Source organism: Dryobates pubescens, chromosome 44 (genome assembly GCF_014839835.1).
Source record: "Dryobates pubescens isolate bDryPub1 chromosome 44, bDryPub1.pri, whole genome shotgun sequence".
Lineage (NCBI taxonomy): Eukaryota > Metazoa > Chordata > Aves > Piciformes > Picidae > Dryobates > Dryobates pubescens.
Genome location: NC_071655.1, coordinates 39,810 through 60,909, shown reverse-complemented (window position 1 = coordinate 60,909; position 21,100 = coordinate 39,810). Strand labels below are relative to the sequence as shown.

The 21,100-nt window shown below is 61.8% G+C and overlaps 2 protein-coding genes across 2 annotated transcripts; both read left to right on the top strand.

The window, feature by feature from the left end:
• Positions 1–19: 19 nt before the first annotated feature.
• Positions 20–12,270, top strand: LOC104304656 (IgGFc-binding protein-like). The gene is made up of 12 exons (XM_054177706.1): positions 20–132; positions 961–2,217; positions 2,523–2,839; positions 3,435–3,765; positions 4,280–4,875; positions 6,464–7,028; positions 7,327–7,925; positions 8,790–9,363; positions 9,825–10,024; positions 10,508–10,975; positions 11,139–11,425; positions 12,174–12,270. The coding sequence occupies exons 1-12, from the start codon at positions 99–101 to the stop codon at positions 12,229–12,231; spliced, it is 5,286 nt and encodes a 1,761-aa protein (XP_054033681.1). The 5' UTR covers positions 20–98; the 3' UTR covers positions 12,232–12,270.
• Positions 12,271–13,290: 1,020 nt separating this feature from the next.
• Positions 13,291–20,888, top strand: RUSF1 (RUS family member 1). The gene is made up of 14 exons (XM_054177711.1): positions 13,291–13,489; positions 13,866–13,943; positions 14,169–14,283; positions 14,937–14,982; positions 15,226–15,258; positions 15,715–15,820; positions 16,626–16,727; positions 17,365–17,435; positions 18,169–18,377; positions 18,637–18,694; positions 19,217–19,287; positions 19,699–19,860; positions 20,177–20,254; positions 20,742–20,888. The coding sequence occupies exons 1-14, from the start codon at positions 13,319–13,321 to the stop codon at positions 20,819–20,821; spliced, it is 1,380 nt and encodes a 459-aa protein (XP_054033686.1). The 5' UTR covers positions 13,291–13,318; the 3' UTR covers positions 20,822–20,888.
• Positions 20,889–21,100: the final 212 nt, after the last annotated feature.

Genomic DNA, 21,100 nt, shown 5'->3' with positions numbered 1-21,100 from the left:
GAAACCCAAAAGCCTCCAAAGTTGGGGCCAGGAGGAAATGAAAGGAGAATCTGGGCTGAAAACCTGAGGATTGGATCAGTTTCTGACCCCCTGCAGCCATGGAGGGAAGCAGCAGCACTGTCAGGGCCCAGGGTGAGTGCGACACACATGCCAGCCTCCCCTCCTCTCCCTCCTCTCCCTCCTCTCCCTCCTCTCCCTCCTCTCCCTCCTCTCCCTCCTCTCCCTCCTCTCCCTCCTCTCCCTCCTCTCCCTCCTCTCCCTCCTCTCCCTCCTCTCCCTCCTCTCCCTCCTCTCCCTCCTCTCCCTCCTCTCCCTCCTCTCCCTCCTCTCCCTCCTCTCCCTCCTCTCCCTCCTCTCCCTCCTCTCCCTCCTCTCCCTCCTCTCCCTCCTCTCCCTCCTCTCCCTCCTCTCCCTCCTCTCCCTCCTCTCCCTCCTCTCCCTCCTCTCCCTCCTCTCCCTCCTCTCCCTCCTCTCCCTCCTCTCCCTCCTCTCCCTCCTCTCCCTCCTCTCCCTCCTCTCCCTCCTCTCCCTCCTCTCCCTCCTCTCCCTCCTCTCCCTCCTCTCCCTCCTCTCCCTCCTCTCCCTCCTCTCCCTCCTCTCCCTCCTCTCCCTCCTCTCCCTCCTCTCCCTCCTCTCCCTCCTCTCCCTCCTCTCCCTCCTCTCCCTCCTCTCCCTCCTCTCCCTCCTCTCCCTCCTCTCCCTCCTCTCCCTCCTCTCCCTCCTCTCCCTCCTCTCCCTCCTCTCCCTCCTCTCCCTCCTCTCCCTCCTCTCCCTCCTCTCCCTCCTCTCCCTCCTCTCCCTCCTCTCCCTCCTCTCCCTCCTCTCCCTCCTCTCCCTCCTCTCCCTCCTCTCCCTCCTCTCCCTCCTCTCCCGTTCCTTCTCCTCCTCCTCAGTCTCCCCTTCCTCCTCCTCCTCCTTTCCCTCCTCCTCCTCATGTTCTTCCTCCTTGACCTCCTCCAGCTCTCCTCCCTCTCCTCCTCCTGCTCCACGTGGCCACGGCAGCACCACCTCACCTCGGGGACAACTTCCTGGTGGCCTTCATGCAGAATGAGCTGCAGCAGAGCCTGCAGAGCGACCTCCGGCTGCTCCTCAGCGGCTCCTCCCCCTCCACCTCGGTCACCATCTCCATGAGGAAGCCTGGGCTGAGGATGACTCTGCAGGTGCCTGCCGGCCAGACGGTGCTGGTGAAGATCCCGCCCCAGGCCGAGATGGTCGGGAGCAGGACCTTCGACAACGCCGTGGCGGTGAAGGCCTCCGGCGCCATCTCCGTGGTGATGGTCAACGAGAAGCCAACCTCGGTGGACTCCGCCCTGCTGGCCCCGGTCCACGCCTGGGGCACCGAGTACCAGGTGGTGACCCCCGGCGTGGGCACCGACCGCTACGGCCAGTTTGCGGTGGCCGCCTGGGACGAAGCCACCCAGGTGGAGGTGCAGCTCAAGGCTCCGGTGACCTTCCAGGGCAGGTCCTATCCTCGGGGCTCGGTGATCTCCCTGCGGCTGGAGCCTTTCCAGGCCGCCCAGTTCCAGAGCCCGGCAGACCTGTCCGGCACCAAGGTGACCTCGGACAGGCCGGTCGCCGTCTTCAGCGGCCACACCTGCCTGGCCAGGTTCTCCACCTGTGACCACCTGGTGGAGCAGCTCCAGCCGGTGTCCAGCTGGGGGACCACCTTCATCGTGCCTCCCTTGCCCTTTGAGGCCCAGTCAGACATGGTCTACGTCTCCAGCTCGCAGAAGACGACGGTGGAGGCTCAGCACGGGGCCACCAAAACTGTGCGAGCGCTCCGCGCCGGCAGGACCACCTTCTACGGCCTCCAAGCCGCCAACGCCTTGACCCTCAAGGCTGACCGCGGTGTCCAGGTCATCTTCTTCTCAGATGGAGGCCTCAAAGGTGACATCTCCTACGACCCCTTCTTTATGACCATCCCAGACGTCTCCAGCTACTGCAGCTCCTACAAACTCTTCACCCTGGAAGGTTATGACAACTATGGGCTGCTGGTGGCCCAGGCCTCGGCCACGGCTGGGCTCAAGCTCAACCAAAGACCCTTGGGCAACCTCTCCTGGAAGCCTGTCCCCGGCACCGACTATGCCTGGGCAGGGCTGAACTTGGGTAGGCAGTTTGGTGTCCACACCCTGGAGCATGAGACCTCCCCCTTTGGTCTCCTCAGTGTTGGGGTCCGGGAGCAGAAGGCCTACGGCTTGGTGGCCATCTGCAGCAGCGGTGAGTGCTCAGTGCTTGCCTCCCCTTCATCTCCCTCTGTTTCTCCTGCTCCATCTCCCTCTGTTTCTCCTGCTCCATCTCCCTCTGTTTCTCCTGCTCCATCTCCCTCTGTTTCTCCTGCTCCATCTCCTTCTCCATTTCCACCTAGCTCTGTCTCCATCTCCTCTTCTCTCCCTCTCATCTCATTTCCACCTCCATCTAGTTCTGTCTCCCTCTCCCTCTCCCCTCCCTCACCCATGGTGACATCACCACCAAGGCTGTCCTCAAGGCCACCAAGGGTCACCTCCACCTCTGGTTTCTTCCAGATCCTTGCCGCCTGGTGAGCTGCCGGCCCAAGGAGACCTGCAGGGTGGAGAAGGGTGAAGCTCTCTGTGCCCATGACTACATGGGCACCTGCATGGGGTCATCACCCCTCCGGTACCACACCTTTGATGGCCTGACCCTGCACACCCAGGGGGGTTGCACCTACACCCTGGCCAAGTACTGTGGTGAGGATCCCACCCTGGAGTCCTTCAGTGTGGAGGAGAAGAGGACTGAAGGTGACCTCAAGGAGGAGCTGACCAACATCTATGTCTATGGCTACAACATCTCCATCCACAAAGGAGGAAGTGGTGACATCAAGGTAGACTTGGAGTGGTCTCACCCTGGACTAAGTTGGGTGGAGACTCAGCTGGAGGGTGGAGGTGGAGAAGAAGAGGGAGAGAAGGAGGAGGAGGTGGAGGAGGAGGTGGAGATGGAGGAGGAGGAGGAGGTGAAAGTGGAGGTGAAGATAGCAGTGGACATGGACATGGAAGTGGGGGTGAGGTGGAGGTGAAGGTAGAGATAGAGAAGAAGGTGAAATCAGAGATGAACATGGAGGTGGAGATGGACATGGAGCTGGAAATGAAGGTGGAGAAGGCAGCAGCAGGAGTCAAACCCCTGAGAAGGAGGAGGATGTTGAGGTGGTTGAGGAAGAGCAGAAGGGGGAAGAAGGACCAGAGGGACAAGGCCAGGGCAGGTTGTGTGGTGCTTGGAGCAACCAAGTTGCTGCTGATGTCCTCAGGGTGGCCTTGGTTGCTCCTTTCCAACCTCAGAGCTGAAGGTCAGGTTGGGTGGAGCTTGGACCAACCTTCTCTGCTTGATGATGTCCCTGACCTTGAAAGGTCTCTTCCAACCTCCAACGCACTGCATGAGCTGATCACGCCATGAAGTCTTCTCCTCCTCCTTGTCTCCTCCAGGTCAACAACCAAGCCATCACCCTCCCAACCACCCTGGGGGCTGAGAAGGTGCAGATCTTCCGCAGCCAAGGTCACATTGTCCTCCAGACCCAGTTTGGGCTCCAGGTGACCTACGACGAAGCCTGGGCCATAGCCCTGGCCCTGCCCAGCAGCTACTTCGGGGCCACCTGTGGCCTTTGTGGCAACTTCAACGAGGACCTGGAAGATGAGATGAAGCTTCCTGGTGGGACTCCAGCTCCCAGCCTGGAGGAGTGGGTTGAAAGCTGGCAAGATGCCTCCTGCCAGGTCCATTGTGGAGAGCAGGAGGTGCTGCAGGACACAGGAGAATGTGGTAAGCTCCGATGGGGAGGCCTGCAAGCATTGTGGGGGGAGGGGAGGAAGAAGAGGACCTCATGAAGGTCTGGTCAAGGGTATGTGGGAGTTGATAGCCACCACAGGAGGCTTGTAGGTGTCAACCAACATCTCCATCACCAGAGCTTGGTCCTTGCATGTCCAACCAGCCCAAAATGCACCTCCTTGGACCTTAGACGTCCATGAGACCAAGACTTCATGGAGGGCTTTTTTCAAGGACCACCCTCATGAAGTGTCCCTGGACCACCAAACCCTTTGTAGATATCAGCCAACACCTCCAGGACCAAGGTTTGGTCCTTGCATGCTCAACCAGCCCAAACTGCACCTTCTTGGACTTTAGATGTCCACAAGACCAAGACTTCATGGAGGGCTTTCCTTCAGGACCCCCACAAGGTTCTCAGAACCCCCTGGTAGACACCAAGCCAACCAAGCCAAGCTCAGCCTCTCCATGCAATGACCTTTTGAGACCTTCTCCTCCAACCTCCTCTCCACAGCTCCCAGGTGCCCTCAGAACAGCCACTTCGAGCCCTGTGGGACCTCCTGCCCGGCCACCTGCACCCAGCCGCAGGCTCCCAGCTCCTGCCTGCAGCCCTGCAGGCCGAGCTGCCAGTGCGACCCAGGCTTCGTGCTGCGGGAGGCCACCTGCGTCCCCCTCGAGTCCTGCTCCTGCTCCCACCAGGGCAGCTCCTACAAGCTGCAGGAGGAGTTCTGGGCCGACGAGGGCTGCCGGCGCCGCTGCCGCTGCGAGGCCGGCGGGAAGGTCACCTGCAGGGAGGCTGGGTGCAGAGCCCACCAGCAGTGTGTGGTGGCCCAGGGCGTCCCCAGCTGCCAGCCTGCCAGGTTCCTGACCTGCGTGGGGACAGGAGACCCTCACTACACCACCTTCGACGGCCTCCGCTTCGACTTCCAGGGCACCTGCCTCTACCAGCTGGCTGCGCTCTGCAAGCAGGGCCCCGGCCTGGTGCCCTTCGTGGTCACCGTGGAGAACAACAACCGCGGCAGCAAGGCTGTGTCCTTCACCAAGAAGGTCACCCTGGAGGTCTACGGCGACGTCATCACCATGAGCCAGGAGCACCCCAAGAAGGTGCAGGTAGGTGACCGCCCGGGTGGGCGCCCACTGAGCAGCTGGAGGTGTGGGAGGGTGGTTGGAGAAGACCTTCAAGGTAGTTTGGTGGTCTTGGGCATCTCTGATGGCTTCCAGAAGAGGTCAACCCAGGCTGAAGCCTGGTTTGGACCCAAGCTGAAGCCTGGTTTGGACCCAAGCTGAAGCCTGGTTTGGACCCAAGCTGAAGCCTGGTTTGGACCCAAGCTGAAGCCTGGTTTGGACCCAAGCTGAAGCCTGGTTTAGATCCCAGCTGAAGGGCTTCCATATTGTGGTGGACCTCAAAAGTTGGACACCAATTTGGAGGTAATTTGACCCAAATTCTGGTGGTCTTGGGCACCCCTGTGGTTGCCCAAGATGACATCGAGGTGGGGTTGGAATCTCTCCAGAGGAGACTCCACAACCTCTCTGGGCTCCACCAAGTCCAGAAGTTTCCCCTGATGGAACCTCTTCAGGTGCCAAAGAAGAAGACTCCACAACCTCTCTGGGCAGCCTGGTCCAGGTCCAGATGTTTCTCCTGAGCTTCCAGGCTGTGCCCATTACCCCTTGTCCTGGTCCTGGCCACATCCTCTTGGGCCTTGAGATGCTGCAGAGCATTGAGGTCCTTTTTAGGCTTCTCCCCTCCACACTCAACATCTTCAGGTCTTCTAACTGTCCCTCCTCAAGTAGAAGATCCAAAAGCCACCACCAGCCAGGTCCCAACTTGTCCACTTCCTGGTGGCCTTTTTTGTCTCCATGTTGGATTTGGGCTTCTGCTTCCATCTGGATTTTGGCTTCTCCTCAAAAAAATTACTCAGGAGCTGTGGGCAGAGGTCCAAAGCCTGGCCCAAAGGAGCCAAAATTCCAAGCCCACGCTTGGCTGTTGTCCTCTTGGTGGGCCAGGTTCTCCTGGAGGAGGTCCAGCTCTTGAGCAACCAGAGCTGGGTGGAAATGTCTTCCCTTCTCCAGAACATTGTTGCAAGATGCCAGAATTCTCCTGAGATTTGAAGGTGGCCAAAACAGGACCAAATTCCCAGAATTCCACCCTGGTGGGTGTGGGGAGGAACATCTGGAGACCTTCCAGGCCAACCACAAGTCTCCACCAGAGGCACTTCTTAGAGTAGGTTGCCCAAGATGACGTCAAGGTGGGCTTGGAACCTCTCTAGAGGAGACTCCACAACCTCTCTGGGCTCCTCCAAGTCCTTAAGTTTCTCCTGATGGACCCTCAAGAGGTTCCAGAAAAGGAGACTCCTCAAGCTCTCTGGGCAGCCTGGTCCAAGGCCCTGGCATCCTCCAGGTCCAGATGTTTCTCCTGATGGACCCTCCTGAGCTTCCAGGCTGTGCCTGTTGCCCCTTGTCCTGGGCACCACTGAGAAGGGTCTGGCCCCACCCTCTTAGACTTTGAGGTGTAGCAGAGCATTGAGAAGGTCCTTTTCAGGCTGCTCCTCTCCAGGCTCAGCCCAACCTCATCACCTTCCCATGGGCTGCTCCCACCTCTACCCTTCAAGACCTTCCCATGGGCTGCTCCCACCTCTACCCTTCAAGACCTTCCCATGGGCTGCTCCCACCTCTGGCCTTCTCCCTCCTCTCCTCCCAGGTCAACGGCGCCTTCGTGGAGCTCCCTTTTGGCCACAAGGAGCACTTTGAGGTCTACCACAGCGGCGTCCACGGCTTCGTCCGGACCTCCTTCGGGCTGCGGGTCAGCTTCGACTGGTACAGCTACGCCAGGGTCATCCTCCCCGCGGCCTACGCTGGCGCCGTCTGCGGCCTCTGCGGCAACGCCAACGGCGACCCCGACGACGACTTCGCCACCCCGCAGGGCCAGAGGGCTGCTGATGAGGTCCAGCTGGGCAGCAGCTGGAAGGTTGGAGAAGTTCCTGGCTGCTCCGCAGGGTGCGTCGGGGACTGCCCAAGCTGCAGCCAAGAGCAGAAGGAGCTCTACCGTGGGGAGCAGTACTGTGGAGTCATCTCCAGCCCTGAAGGACCTCTCAAGGCTTGCCACCAGGTACTCAACCCGAGGTCCTACCTTGAGGATTGTGCCTTTGACTCCTGCCACTACCGAGGCCACCGAGACACCCTCTGCAAGGCCATCGCCGCCTACGTCACCGCCTGCCAGAGCCAGGGGGTGGCCCTGGAGCCCTGGAGGACCTCCACCTTCTGTGGTGAGTTGGGGAGAAGGAGGCCACCAGCAGAGGCAGCAGCAACACCAGGGTGGGTGTCACAGGGAAAGGTTGGGATCAGAGCCTGGGAGGTCTGGGGTGGGGTGGAGAAGGTCTTGGAGGTCAGCAAGGCCAACAGTTGAGGCAGCAGAGCCATGGCCACCACCAAGCCATGGCCACCACCAAGCCATGGCCACCACCAAGCCATGGCCACCACCAAGCCATGGCCACTATGGCCATCTCCCTCTCCTTCTTTTCCTTCCCCTTTTTCTTCTTCATCATCTTCCTCTTCTCCTTCTAGGTCCATCCTGTCCTCGCCACTCCCACTATGAGCTGTGTGGCCCCAGCTGCCAGGCCACCTGCCGTGGTGCCCAGGCCGAGCCCGAGGGCTGCTCCTCGCTTCCCTGCACCGAAGGCTGCTTCTGCGACCAAGGCTTCGTCCTCAGCGGAGCCCAATGCGTCCCGGCCGCGGAGTGTGGCTGTGACCACCAGGGGCAATACTACCAGAAGGGGCAGGAGTTCTACCAAGCCTCTTGCCGGGAGCGCTGCCTCTGCAAAGGCCAAGGGCTGGTGGAGTGTGAGGAGGTCTTCTGCGGCGCCCATGAGGAGTGCAGGGTGGAGGATGGGGTCCTGGGCTGCTTCCCTGCCAGCTACGGGCGCCTGGTGGTGTCGGGAGACCCTCACTACCTGACCTTCGACGGCAGAGCCTTCCACCTGCCCGGCTCCTGCACCTACGTCCTGGCCCAGGTCTGCAGCCCCCAGCGGCGCTTGGCCAACTTCTCGGTGCTGCTGGAGCACGACGCGGGCGGCCACGGGGGCCTGGCGCTGGTCAAGAGGGTGCAGGTCAGCGTCCACGGCGCCACCATCAGCATGGAGCGGGGACGCAGCTGGGAGGTGATGGTGAGTGGGGAAGGGACGCAGGCGGGGGGAGAGGTCTCCACGGGCTAGGAAGTGGGACGGCCACACCCTCTCCCTCCTCCTCCTCCTCCTCTCCCTCCTCCTCCTCCCCCTCCCCCTCCTCCTCCTCCCCCTCCTCCTCCTCCCCCTCTCCCTCCTCCTCCTCCACCTCTCCACCCTCCTCCTCTCCCTCCTCCTCCTCCCCTCTCCCTCTGCCTCCTCCTCCCCTCTCCCTCTGCCTCCTCCTCCTCCTCTCTCTCTGCCTCCTCCTCCTCTCTCTCTCTGCCTCCTCCTCCTCCTCCTCTCCCTCCTCCTCCTCCCCCTCTCCCTCCTCCTCCTCTCTCTCTGCCTCCTCCTCCTCCCCCTCTCCCTCCTCCTCCTCCCCCTCTCCCTCCTCCTCCTCCCCCTCTCCCTCCTCCTCCTCCCCCTCTCCCTCCTCCTCCTCCCCCTCTCCCTCCTCCTCCTCCCCCTCTCCCTCCTCCTCCTCCCCCTCTCCCTCCTCCTCCTCCCCCTCTCCCTCCTCCTCCTCCCCCTCTCCCTCCTCCTCCTCCCCCTCTCCCTCCTCCTCCTCCCCCTCTCCCTCTCCCTCCTCTCCCTCTCCCTCCTCTCCCTCTCCCTCCTCCTCCTCTCCCTCTCCCTCCTCCCCCTCTCCCTCCTCCTCCTCCTCCCCCTCTCCCTCCTCCTCCTCCTCCCCCTCTCCCTCCTCCTCCTCCTCCCCCTCTCCCTCCTCCTCCTCCTCCCCCTCTCCCTCCTCCTCCTCCTCCCCCTCTCCCTCCTCCTCCTCCTCACTCCCCACACCCACTGACATTCCCCCAACCCTCCAGACGTAGACCATGAGGTCGACCCCCCTCACCCTGTGCCTGGCAGGTGAACAGAGAACTCTTCACCCTGCCCCTGGTGACTGAGGACAGGAAGCTGAAGGTGAGCCAGGAGGGCAACAACATCGTCCTGCAGACAGCCGCGGGCCTGCGCCTGCTCTACAACTCAGCCTCCTACCTCCTGCTCACCATCCCTGACGCCTACCGCGGCCGCGTCTGCGGCCTGGGCGGCAACTACAACGGCGACCCCGGGGATGACTTCCGGCTGCCCGGTGGCAGCTTGGCCAGCAGCACCCAAGACTTTGTCACCTCCTGGAAGGTGGAGGGGGCAGCCTGCACTGATGGCTGCGCCCCCGAGCAGTGCCCCCCCTGTGACATCACCGCTGCCGCCGCTGCCCCCTACAGAGCCACCGACTCCTGCGGCCTCATCCAAGACCCCAAGGGACCTTTTGGGGCCTGCCACCCCAGGGTGAGCCCTGTGGAGTACTTCAACCACTGCCTCCACGACCTTTGTGCTGCTGAAGGAGCCAGGGACGTCCTCTGCCACAGCCTCCAGGCCTACACGGCCGCGTGCCAAGCCGCCGGCGCCGAGGTCGGCAGGTGGAGAACGGCCACCTTCTGCCGTAAGTGCTCCAGAAGGTCCACCTGGGGCCACTTCTGCCCTTGGTGTCCTCCAAAACCACATCCTCCACCCTAAAAACCCCTTGAAGTTCTCCAGAAGGTCCACCTGGAGTCACTTCTGCCTTTGCTTTCCACCTAAACCACGTCATCCACCCTAAGACCCCCTTGAAGCTCTCCTTGAGGCCACCAGAGATGCCCAAGACAGCCAGAATTTGGGTCAAATGACCTCCAAATCGCTGTCCTTTAACTGTTGAGGGCCGCCAAGATATGGCAACCCTTCAATATGGGCCTTGACTCAGGCTTCAGTTGGGTTGACCTCTTCTGGAAGCCACCAGAGATGCCCAAGACCCTCCCAAATTTGCCTCAAACGACCTCTGAAGGCTCCTCAAGGTCCACCGAGACCAACTTAGGAGGTTTTGAAGGTGGCACCTTCCTGGCTCCTCACTGTTCACCCTTCCCCCAGCCCTCCCCTGCCCACCCAACAGCCACTACGAGCTCTGCACCAGGACCTGTGACTTCACCTGTGCCGGGCTGACAGCATCGGTGCCCTGCAGCTGGAGCTGCTTCGAAGGCTGCGAGTGCGACGAAGGCTTCCTCTTCGATGGCGGCGCCTGCGTGGCCCTGGAGAGGTGTGGCTGTGTCCACCATGGAAGGTACCTCAAGGTGAGGTTGGCTTCAGGGGGGGAGAGCAGGGGGATGAAGGAGTGTGGGGTTGGGCTGTCCCACCTGGATGGTGGAGCTGGTTGGAGGCCTCAGGCCTTGGGTTGTCCAATCTGGATGATGCAACCATCTTGAGGTCAGTCTTCATCGAGTTGGGTTATCCTGCTGCTTCTTTCTCTCTCTGGGATGCCTTCTCCAGTTGAAGGTGGAAAATTCCACTCCCAGGTCCTGTCCAGGTCAAGGGAGATGAATCTTCAGATCTTCTCCAGATCATCTCCAGATCTAGGGAGATCAAGATGATCTGGAAAGGATCTGGAGATCTAAAGATGATCTGGAGGTGGTTCTCCAGGTCATCTTCAGATCATCTTCATCTCCTTAGAGCTGGAGATGATCTGGAGGTGTGAATATAGTCTCCAGCTCTAGGGAGATGATGGGTCTGCAGATCACCTCCAGATCATCTGCAGATCACCTCCACATCGTCTCCAGTTCCGCTCGAGCTGCAGGGAGCTGGATTTAGCTGAGCACCTCAAGCTCTGGAGCTGCTCCACCGCCCTCTGCTCTTCTCCTACCCAGGCAGGCGACACCATCCTGGCCAACAACTGCTCCACCAGCTGCAGCTGCGACCTGTCCCGAGGCCTCCTCTGCCAGGACACCAACTGTCCCCCGGGGCAGGGCTGCACCACGCAGGACGGAGCTCAGAGGTGCACCAGGCTGGAAGGCCGCTGCCAGCTCCGCCCCGGCGCCACCCTGACCACCTTCGACGGCGCCAGCGGAAAGCTCCTGGCCAGTGGCACCTACAAGGTGGCCTCCCTGTGCCAGGAGCAGTCCCCCAGCTGGTTCAAGGTGGTGGTGGAGGTCAGCGAGTGCAGAGAGGACCAAGTGCCTGCCGCCACGGCCACCTTCGTCTTCTTCCGGGAGGCCTTCATCAGGGTCAACGCCAATGGGGAGGTGTGGGTGAGTTGCAGGGGAGGGTGGACAACCATCTTGGAGGAGACATGGAAGTGGGGTGGGAGTCCTCTCTTTGTCCTTTAGATGTTCTCAGGAGTTCCACCTGAAGGAGAAGCTGGAGTCCTCTGGCAGGCTCCAACCCATCATGGGGCTTCTTCTCCCCCTGCAGGTCAATGGTCTCTTCACCCCACTTCCAGCTGTGGTGGCCAAAGTCATCTCCTTGAAGGAAGCCCTGGGGGACATCATAATCTCCCACCCATCAGGGCTGGATGTCCTCTTCAGCCCAGGTGGGGAGGTGACAGTGACCGTTGGGGCCACCTTGGTCAATCAGCTCTGTGCTCCATGTGGGAACTTCAACGGAGACCCCAGAGATGACCTGAAGCTCCCTGACGGTCGGACCATGAGGAGCATTGGGGAGGTGGTAGATGCCTGGAAGGCCAAGGACTTCACAGGGTGGTGAGTGAGCCCTGGAGACCTTCCTCAAAGCATGAGCTGGTGGTGGAAGCATGAGGTGATGGAAGCTTGAGGTAGTGGTGGAGGCGTGAGGTGATGGAAGCTTGAGGTAGTGATGGAAGCAAGAGGTGGTGGAAGCATGAGGTGGTGCAACCATGGGCAGAGCAAGGGTGTAGGGTCCAAACTCCATGGGGCACCCAGGGATTTGCTCTTTGGCCTCCAAGAAGAACTTCTCCATCTTCTTTGGTTTCATCCACAGTGACTGAGAGCCAAAGCCAAGGACGTTCCACTGGTGAGTGTCTTCTCCTTGGCTGTCCTTCTCTCATGTGTTTAGCCAGCTTGGAACCATTCCAGGCCAGGTTGGAACCAGTCTAGGCCATGCTGGACCGTTCCAGGTCAGGTTGGAACCATTCTAGGTCAGGTTGGACCATTCCAGGTCAAGCTGAAACAATTTCACCCAGGCCAAACCCAGTCTGCCCAGTATAGACCCATTTGGCCCACAAAGCTCTTGGCTCCTCTCCAAAGCAGGACCTAGAAGCTCTTGGTTCCTTTTCCAAGGAGGACCTTGAAGCTCTTGGTTCCTTCTCTAGGAGGACCTTGAAGCTGTCAGTTCCTCACCAAGGAGGACCTTGAAGCTCTTGGTTCCTCTCCAAAGCAGGATCACAATGAAGCTCTTGGTTGCTCCCCAAGGAAGACCCTGGTGGCCATCCATATCTCACCCTGGTGGCCACCCATATCTCATCTCTTCCAGCCATGCCTCCAAGCTGATGAGGACAGAGGTGGAAGCCCCTATCTACCCCCTGCAGTAGATGAAGCCACCTGGTGGACCCATACCAGAAGACAATCTTGCAGCCTCACCCCCAGTTGATGCTCTCCTCAGAAGTAACCTTCCAGAGCTTCTCCTGCTTTTGGAAGCACCAAAGAATAGCCCTGGGCTGACCTTCTGCAAGCCCAGAAGGACACCAGCACGGAGCTTTGAGGGACATCTGTGGCTGAAGGACCTCAAAGACCAGCAGAGAGACCTTGGTCTTCCCAGTTCCTCTGCCAAGGAGGACCTGGATGCTGTTGGTTCTTCTTCCACTGAGGAGCCTCTGCCTGCTGCTGGCTCCCATAATAAACCAGTCCAGAAGGTCTTGGTGGTGTGAACTTGGAGCTTCTTGGTCCCTTTTGGGGTGGGATCAGGCCTGAACTGGGGACAGACCTGAACTAGGACCAGGCCAAAACTAACCCAAGACATTGAGAGGCTGGAACATGGCCAGATAAGGGCCATGAGGCTGGGGAGGGGGCTGGAGCACAAGGCTGGGCCTCTCTTGACCACTGGGAGGCAAACTGGGAGCACTGGGAACGATACTGGGAGCAGTGAGAGCCAAACTGGGAGCACTGGGAATGATACTGGGAGCAGTGAGAGCCAAACTGGGAGCACTGGGAAGGGACTGGGGCAGGATCTCTGTGGCTGGCAGCTGTGGGGCACTCCAGACCCCCTTGGGGGCCTCTCTCTGCTGCTCCCGAGGCCTCAGAGCCACTCCAGGCCTCATTGGAGGCCTCACTTGAGAGCCCTGCAGGGGTCAGAGCCTCCTGAGGCCGAGGCCTCCCCACAGCGACCATGGAGGCCTGGGAGCACTTCCGCCCTGCAACGATAGAGTCCTTGGAGGACTTCCGGTCCGGGCCGAGCCATAGTAACAACAGAGCCCTTGGAGGACTTCCGGGCCGGGCCGAGCCATGGGAACAACAGAGCCCTTGGAGGACTTCCGGGCCGGGCCGAGCCATAGTAACAACAGAGCCCTTGGAGGACTTCCGGTCCGGGCCGAGCCATAGTAACCACAGAGCCCTTGGAGGACTTCCGGTCTGGACCACAGAGCCCAGGGAGCGCTTCCGGCCCAGGCCTGCCCCAGCGGCATGCAGCGGCCGCAGGCAGTCTCCGCTCCGGGGCCGGCCGCCCGCAGCCTGTGCCGGGAGCTGTGGGGGCGCCGCGAGGCCGCTCGGTACCGGGGGGGGCCCCGCGGCAGCCTCCTGCGAGACCAAACCCCCGGGAACGGCACCGGCTCCGCCCTGCGCAGGGCCCTGGAGGTGAGGGCGGGAGCAGGGTTAATGGGAGGGGGCTGGGAGGTCAGCGGGGTGCTGGTGAGGCTCAGTGGGGCACTGGGGGGATACTGGGAGGCTGCTGGGGTCCTGTGGGTGGGTAACTGGGTGGGGCTGGTAATGGGGTACTGGGAGGAGCAGTGGGGTCCTGGTGAGGCTTTGTAGGGGACTGGGGGGATACTGGGAGGTTACTGGGAGGTCGATGGGGTCCCGGGGAAGGTTATTGGGGTACTGAGAGGGTACCAGGAGGTCAGCGGGGTCCTGGCAAAGCTCACTGGGGGACCTGGGAGGGGTTAATGTGGATACTGGGAGCTTACTGGGGAATACTGGGAGGCTGCTGGGAGCTTACTGAGAACCCCCCCAGGAGCTGCTGCTGCCCCAGGGCTACCCTGAGAGCGTCTCTGGGGACTACCTCCAGTACCAGTGCTGGGACAGCCTGCAGGTGAACTGGGAGTGCTGGGCACGGCCTGGGCAGGGGCTGGGGGGGGAACTGGGAGTGGAGTGGGAGGGACTGGGGACTGGGGAGGGACTGGGAGGGGACTGGGGAGGGACTGGGAGGGGACTGGGGAGGAGCTGGGAAGGGACTGGGAAGGGAGTGGGAGGGGAAGGGAGGGGACTAGGGTGGGGGTGTGATGCTTACTGGTCCATACTGGTGTGTCCTGGGCAGGCCCTGTGCAGCTCCCTGAGCGGGGCGCTGGGCACCAGAGCTGTGCTGCAGGCTGTGGGGGTTGGGGACGGAGCTGCCACTGCCACCGGAGCCACCCTGGGCTGGCTGCTGAGGGGTAGGCACCAGTACAAACTAGTACAGACCAGTATGAGCCAGGTAGAGCTCCAGATCACCCAGGCTGGGCCCAGACCATCCCAGTTTGCTCCCAGTATGGACCAGTTAGCCCCAAGCCCTCCCAGTTTGGCCCCAAACCCACCCAGTCTCCCAGTATGGACCAGTTTGGCCCCCAAATCTCCCAGTTTGGCCCCAAAATCCCCCAGTTTGCTCCCAGTCTCTCCCAGTTTGGCCCCCAAACCTCCCTGTCCCTCCCAGTTAGGCTGCAGTCCCCTCCCAATCCCTCCCAGTTAGGCTGCAGTCCCCTTCCAGTCCCTCCCAGTTAGGCTGCAGTCCCCTCCCAATCCCTCCCAGTTAGGCTGCAGTCCCCTTGCAGTCCCTCCCAGTTAGGCTGCAGTCCCCTCCCAATCCCTCCCAGTTAGGCTGCAGTCCCCTCCCTGTCCCTCCCAGTTAGGCTGCAGTCCCCTCCCAATCCCTCCCAGTTAGGCTGCAGTCCCCTTGCAGTCCCTCCCAGTTAGGCTGCAGTCCCCTCCCAATCCCTCCCAGTTAGGCTGCAGTCCCCTTCCAGTCCCTCCTAGTTAGGCTGCAGTCCCCTCCCAGTCCCTCCCAGTTTGCTCCCAGTCCCTCCCAGTTTGACCCAAACTTTGCCTGCAGATGGAGTTGGGATTGTGACCAGGATCAGCTTCGCCTGGCTGCAGGGGTAGGGACTGGGAGGGGACTGGGAGCAAACTGGGAGGGAGTGGGAAGGACTGGGAGGGGATTGGGAGAGACCAGGGGGGGGCTCTGAACCTTACTGGGAGTTACTGGTTCTTACTGGGAACACTGGGAGGTGGCAGTGGACCTCACTGGGAGGACTGGGAGCCTTACTGGGAGCACTGGGAAGTCACAGTGGTCCTTACTGGGGGCACTGGGAGGCCTTCATTGGTTTTCTCTCTCCCCCCAGGAGCCGCCTGGACTGTGAGGCAAAGCAGTGGCGGTGAGCCCCGCCCATTTCCGCCCCAAGCCACGCCCACTTCGAGCCACATGTCCCCCCAAACCACGCCCACTTCGGGTCCAAACCATTGCCCCTCCCTAAGCCCTGGCCCCTTCCTGTCTCACTCCAGTTTGACCCCAAAATCCTCTTTTTTCACCCCAAAATCCTTTTTCCCCAAATCCTCCTTTCCCTGCCCCAAATTCTCCATTTTCACACCAAACCGACCCCAAAATCCTCCTTTTTCACCCCAAAGTGACCCAAAATCCTCCTTCCCCCCCCCCCCCAAGTCTCCTTTTCCACCCCAACCCCTTTTCTCCTCCTCCCTCTCCTCTCTCTTCGCCCCGCCCCCCGCTCCGTGCCCCGCCCCCCACTCCGTGCCCCGCCCCCCGCTCCGTGCCCCGCCCCCGCCGGCCCCGCCCCCGCCGGCCCCTGAGGCCCCGCCCCTTCCGGCGCACGCAGGCTGGCGGCCGACGTGCTGAACGAGGCGGCGCTCGTGCTGGAGCTGCTGGCCCCGCTCTGGCCGCGCGCCGCCCTGCCCCTGCTGACGCTGGCGGCGGCCACCAAGGTGAGGCCACGCCCCCCCCCCCCCCCGGCGTGGCCACGCCCCCCGGGAACGCCCCCTGGAGCTGCTGCGCGCGGGGAGGGGAGGGGGCAGGAGAGACTGGGGGGGGATTGGGAGACACTGGGGTGAGACTGGGGGGCACGGGGGGGCACTGGGACGATACTGGGGGGCATGGGGAGGCACTGGGGTGATACTGGGGGGCACTGGGGTGATACTGAGAGACACTGGGGTGCTACTGGGGGACACTGGGGAGTACTGGGATGATACTGGGAGGCATGGGGAGGTACTGGGGTGATACGGGGGGGCACTGGGGAGTACTGGGGTGATACTGAGGGACACTGGGGTGATACTGGGGGGCACTGGGGAGTACTGGGGTGATACTGAGGGACACTGGGGTGATACGGGGGGGCACTGGGGAGTACTGGGGTGATACTGAGGGACACTGGGGTGATACTGGGGGGCACTGGGGAGTACTGGGGTGATACTGAGGGACACTGGGGTGATACTGGGGGGCACTGGGGAGTACTGGGGTGATACTGAGGGACACTGGGGTGATACTGGGGGGCACTGGGTTGATACTGGGGTGATACTGGGAGGCACTTGGGTGATACTAGGGAGCACTGGGGTGACACTGGGGGGCACTGGGGGGCACTGGGGTGCTACTGAGAAACATTAGGATGATACTGGGAGCTACTGGGAATCAGTGGGATGCTGAAGGAGAGTGGGGTGGTGCAGTTGGTCCGTACTGGTCCGGACTGGTCCCTACTGGTCTGTACTGGTCCCTACTGGTCCATCTCGGTGCCTGCAGTGCATCGTGGGCGTGGCAGGGGGTGCCACCAGGGCAGCTCTGGCTCTGCACCAGGCCCGCAGGGACAATGTGGCTGACGTGGCCGCCAAGGACGGCAGCCAGGTGAGGCGCCGGGAGGGGACCGGGGGAGGCCTGGGAGGCCTGGGAGGCCTGGGAGGCACTGGGAGGCACTGGGAGGCACTGGGAGGCACTGGGAGGCACTGGGAGGCCTGGGAGGCACTGGGAGGCCTGGGAGGCACTGGGAGGCACTGGGAGGCCTAGGAGGCACTGGGAGGCCTGGGAGGCCTGGGAGGCACTGGGAGGCACTGGGAGGCACTGGGAGGCACTGGGAGGCACTGGGAAGCCATACTGGGAGGCACTGGGAGGCACTGGGAGGCACTGGGAAGCCATACTGGGAGGCACTGGGAGGCCTGGGAGGCACTGGGAGGCACTGGGAGGCACTGGGAGGCACTGGGAGGCCTGGGAGGCACTGGGAGGCCTGGGAGGCACTGGGAGGCACTGGGAGGCCTGGGAGGCACTGGGAGGCACTGGGAGGCACTGGGAGGCACTGGGAGGCACTGGGAGGCCTGGGAGGCACTGGGAGGCCTGGGAGGCACTGGGAGGCCTGGGAGGCCTGGGAGGCACTGGGAGAGGGCTGCTGGTGCTGTGCTGGTCCCAGCTGGTGACTTGCTGGCCGTGACTGGCGCCGTGCCGGCGCGTGCCGGCGCTGCTGACGCTTGGCTGGTCCCTACCGGTGCAGGAGACGCTGGTGAACGGGGCGGGGCTGCTGCTGGCCCTGCTGCTGCTGCCCCTATTGGATGGGAGGCCCTGGTGAGGGCGGGGCCTGGGGGAAGGGGCAGGGCTTAAAGGGAAGGGGCGGGGCCTGGGGCAGTGCTTAAAGAGGGGGTGGGGCTTAATGGAAGGGATGGGGGAGGGTGGAGCTTATAGAGGGGGCAGGGCTTAAGGGAAGGGGTGGGGCTCAGGGGTGGGGTTTGTAGGGAGGGGTGGAGCCTGGGACAGGGCCTAAGGGGAAGGGGTGGGGCTAAAGGGAAAGGGGCAGAGCTTGGGGCAGGGTTAAAGGGGCGGAGCCTGGGGGGGTGGGGAGGATTTGGGGCTGGGTTGGGACCAAGTTTGGGTCAATTTTGGTTGATTTTGGGGCATTTGGGGCTGATTTTGCTTCATTTTGAGCTGATTTGGGCTTCTTTGAGTTCGTTTTTGTCTCTTTTGGTGCCTTTGGGGCTGACTTGGGGTTGACTTGGGTCTGTTTGGGTTCATTTTGGTTAATTTGGGTCTGTTTGGGTTCATTTTGGTTAATTTGGGTCTCTTTGGGTTCATTTTGGTTAATTTGGGTCTGTTTGGGTTCATTTTGGTTAATTTGGGTCTCTTTGGGTTCGTTTTGGTTAATTTGGGTCTCTTTGGGTTCATTTTGGGCTGATTTGGGGTTAATTTGGGTCTTTTTCGGAGTCTTTGGGGCTGATTCTGGTCTCATGTTAGTCTCCTGGTTCGTTTTGGGTTAATTTGGGTCTCTTTTGGTTCATTTTGGGTTCATTTGGGGCCCCCCTAGGCTGACCTGGGCCGCGGTGCTTCTGCTCCTGGCCACTCACCTCGGGGCCAACCTGGCTGCAGTCAGAGCCCTGCGGCTGCGGACCCTCAACCGGCCACGCCTCCGCCTCTCATTGGCTGCTGCGCTGAGGGGCGGGGCTGGAGGGGGCGGGGCCACCTTCGAAGTCCCCTCCCCTGACTATGTCAACCCCAGGGAGCCTCTGCTGCCTGGTGAGCTGCCGCCAGGGGGCGCCAGGGGGACACTGACAGAGCCTCCCAGTCCCCTCCCAGTGCCTCCCAGTCCCTCCCAGTTCCCTCCCAGTCCCCTCCCAGTTCCCTCCCAGTCCCTCCCAATCCCTTCCCAGTCCCCCCCAGTCCCCCCCCAGTCCCCCCCCAGTCCCTTCCCAGTCCCCCCCAGTCCCCCCCAGTCCCCTCCCAGTCTCCCCCAGTCCCTCCCAGTCCCCCCTGCTCTCACCAGTGCCCCCTGCAGGTTCCAGCTCTCGCCTGAAGCTCCACCTGGGAGCTCCTCTCCACCGCTTGGTCTCCAGGTGAGGGCAGCCCAGGAGCTGCTCCTGGTCCATACTGGGAGGCACTGGGATGATGCTGGGAGATCCTGGAGCTGCTCCTGGTCCATGCTGGTGCCTGTTAGTCCATACTGGTGTATACTGGGAGGCACTGGGGGAGTTCTGGGAGGCTCTGGGGATGCTGCTGTTTCATACTGGGAGGCACTGGGAGGGTCTCAGGAGGCACTGGAGATGCTACTGGTCTATACTGGTGCATTCTGTGGTATACTGGGATGATACTGGGAGATACTGGTGCATTCTTGGAGTAACTGGGGGAGTCCTGGGAGGTACTGGGGATGCTACTGGTCCATACTGGGAGGCACTGGGGATGCTACTGGTCCATACTGGGAGGCCTAGGGAGTGCTATTGGTCCATGCTGGGGCATACTGGGAGGCACTGGGGGAGGTCTCAGGAGGCTCTGGGGATGCTACTGGTTTGTACTGGGAGGCACTGGTGCCTACTGGTCCAAAATGGTCCATACTGGTCCCCTCTTGGTTCCCCCCTCAGTGAGGCTGAGCTGAGGAAGGCTCTGGAGAGCAGCCCCAAAGACTACATCATAGTGCTGAGACCCAGTGAGGGTACTGGGAGGGACTGGGATGGATTGGGAGGGACTGGGAGGGGACTGGGAGGGACTGGGATGGATTGGGAGGGACTGGGAGGGGACTGGGAGGGACTAGAAGTGGATTGGGAGGGAACTGGGAGGGGATTGGGAGGGACTGGGAGGGGACTGGGAGGGACTAGAAGTGGATTGGGAGGGAACTGGGAGGGGATTGGGAGGGACTGGGAGGGGACTGGGAGGGACTAGAAGTGGATTGGGAGGGAACTGGGAGGGGATTGGGAGGAACTGGGAGGGATTGGGAGGGGACTGGGAGGGACTGGAAGGGGATTGAAATGATGCTGAAGGATACTGGGAGGTCCTGGGAGGCACTGGGGATGCTACTGGGAGGCACTGGGGGTGCTCCTGGTGCTCACTGGGGCGCCCCCTGCAGGCTGGGTGGGGGTGGGGCTGCGGCGTGGGGCCCCCCCTGACGCCGCCCTGCGAGGCTGCTCCCAGGCCCTGCTGCTGGAGGAGCTACTGGGACCAGTCCTGCCCACAGGCTCCAAGCTGGGAGCCCAGCTGGGGGCGCTGCAGAGCAGGCTGAAGGCCTGTGGTGAGCACTGGGAGGGGACTGGGAAGTGATTGGGAGGGACTGGGAGGCACTGGGAGGGGACTGGGAAAGGATTGGGAGGGGACTGGGGGTCCCTGGGCACTGTTTGAGGGTCCCTGGGGTAACTCTGGGGCTCCTTGGGGCAGCTTTGGAGGCTCTGGGGTGCCCTTGGGGCTCCTTGGAAGCCATTTTGGGGTCCCCTGGAGGCCATTTTGGGGCCTCTGGGGACAACTTGGGGGTCCTGGGGGACAACTTGGGGGTCCTGGGGGACAACTTGGGGGTCCCCTCATGTCCTGTCCCTCTCTCTCGGCCTCCCCAGCTCCTGGCTCGGTGCCCTGGGGGGCGGTGGCCGAAAGCTCGCGGCTGTGGGAGAGGCTGGGCCCAGCCTTCCTGGAGGGTAGGTGTGAGGTCACCCGGGGTCACCTGGGGTCACCCGGGGTCACCTGGGGGCGACCAAGGGTCATGGAGGTCATTCAAGGTCATGAGAGGTCAGCAGAGGTCACTGAGCTAATCCATGGTCATAAGAGGCCACCAAGGGCCATGGAGGTCACCCAAGGTCAGGAGGGGACACCAAGGGTCATGGAGGTCAGCCAAGGTCATTAGGGGGTCACCTAAAGTCACTGGGGGTCAGCCAAGGTTAGAAGAGGTCACAAGGGGTCATTGAGGTCACCCAAGGCCACGAGGAGTCACCTATGGTCATGTGGTCACCAAGGGTCATGGAGGTCACCCAAGGTTGGGAAGGGTCACCTAAGGTCACATGGGATAAGCCAAGGTCATAAGAGGTCACCAAGGGCCATTGAGGTCAGCAGAGGTCATGGGGGTCCCCCGGGGGTCCCCTGCCCCCCCCTACCCCCCCCCCACTGACCTCACTTCCTCCCCCCCAGGGCTGGCAGCTGCTGGTTGGCAGACAGAGAGACCCCTGCTGGCCGCCGACCAATGGGAGCTCGAGTGGGAGGAGCCTTGATGACAGGCCCCTCCCCACCCCCATCACCTGATTGGTCCAGGTGGATGGAAGGGGAGGAGCCAAAGGTGGACATCGATGTGGGGGAGCCTGGGCTGTTCCGGGAGGCTGAGTCCTGTCAGGCTCAGGTCTGGCTCATTTTGAGGCAGCTGAGGCTCATTTTGGGCCATTTGATTCTCATTTTCCCTTCTTTTGGGCAATTTGGACTCCTTTGGGATGTTCTGGGCTCAGCTGGGGGCATTTTGGGTCCTTTCAGTTGCATTTTGGGGCCATTTGGGGTCC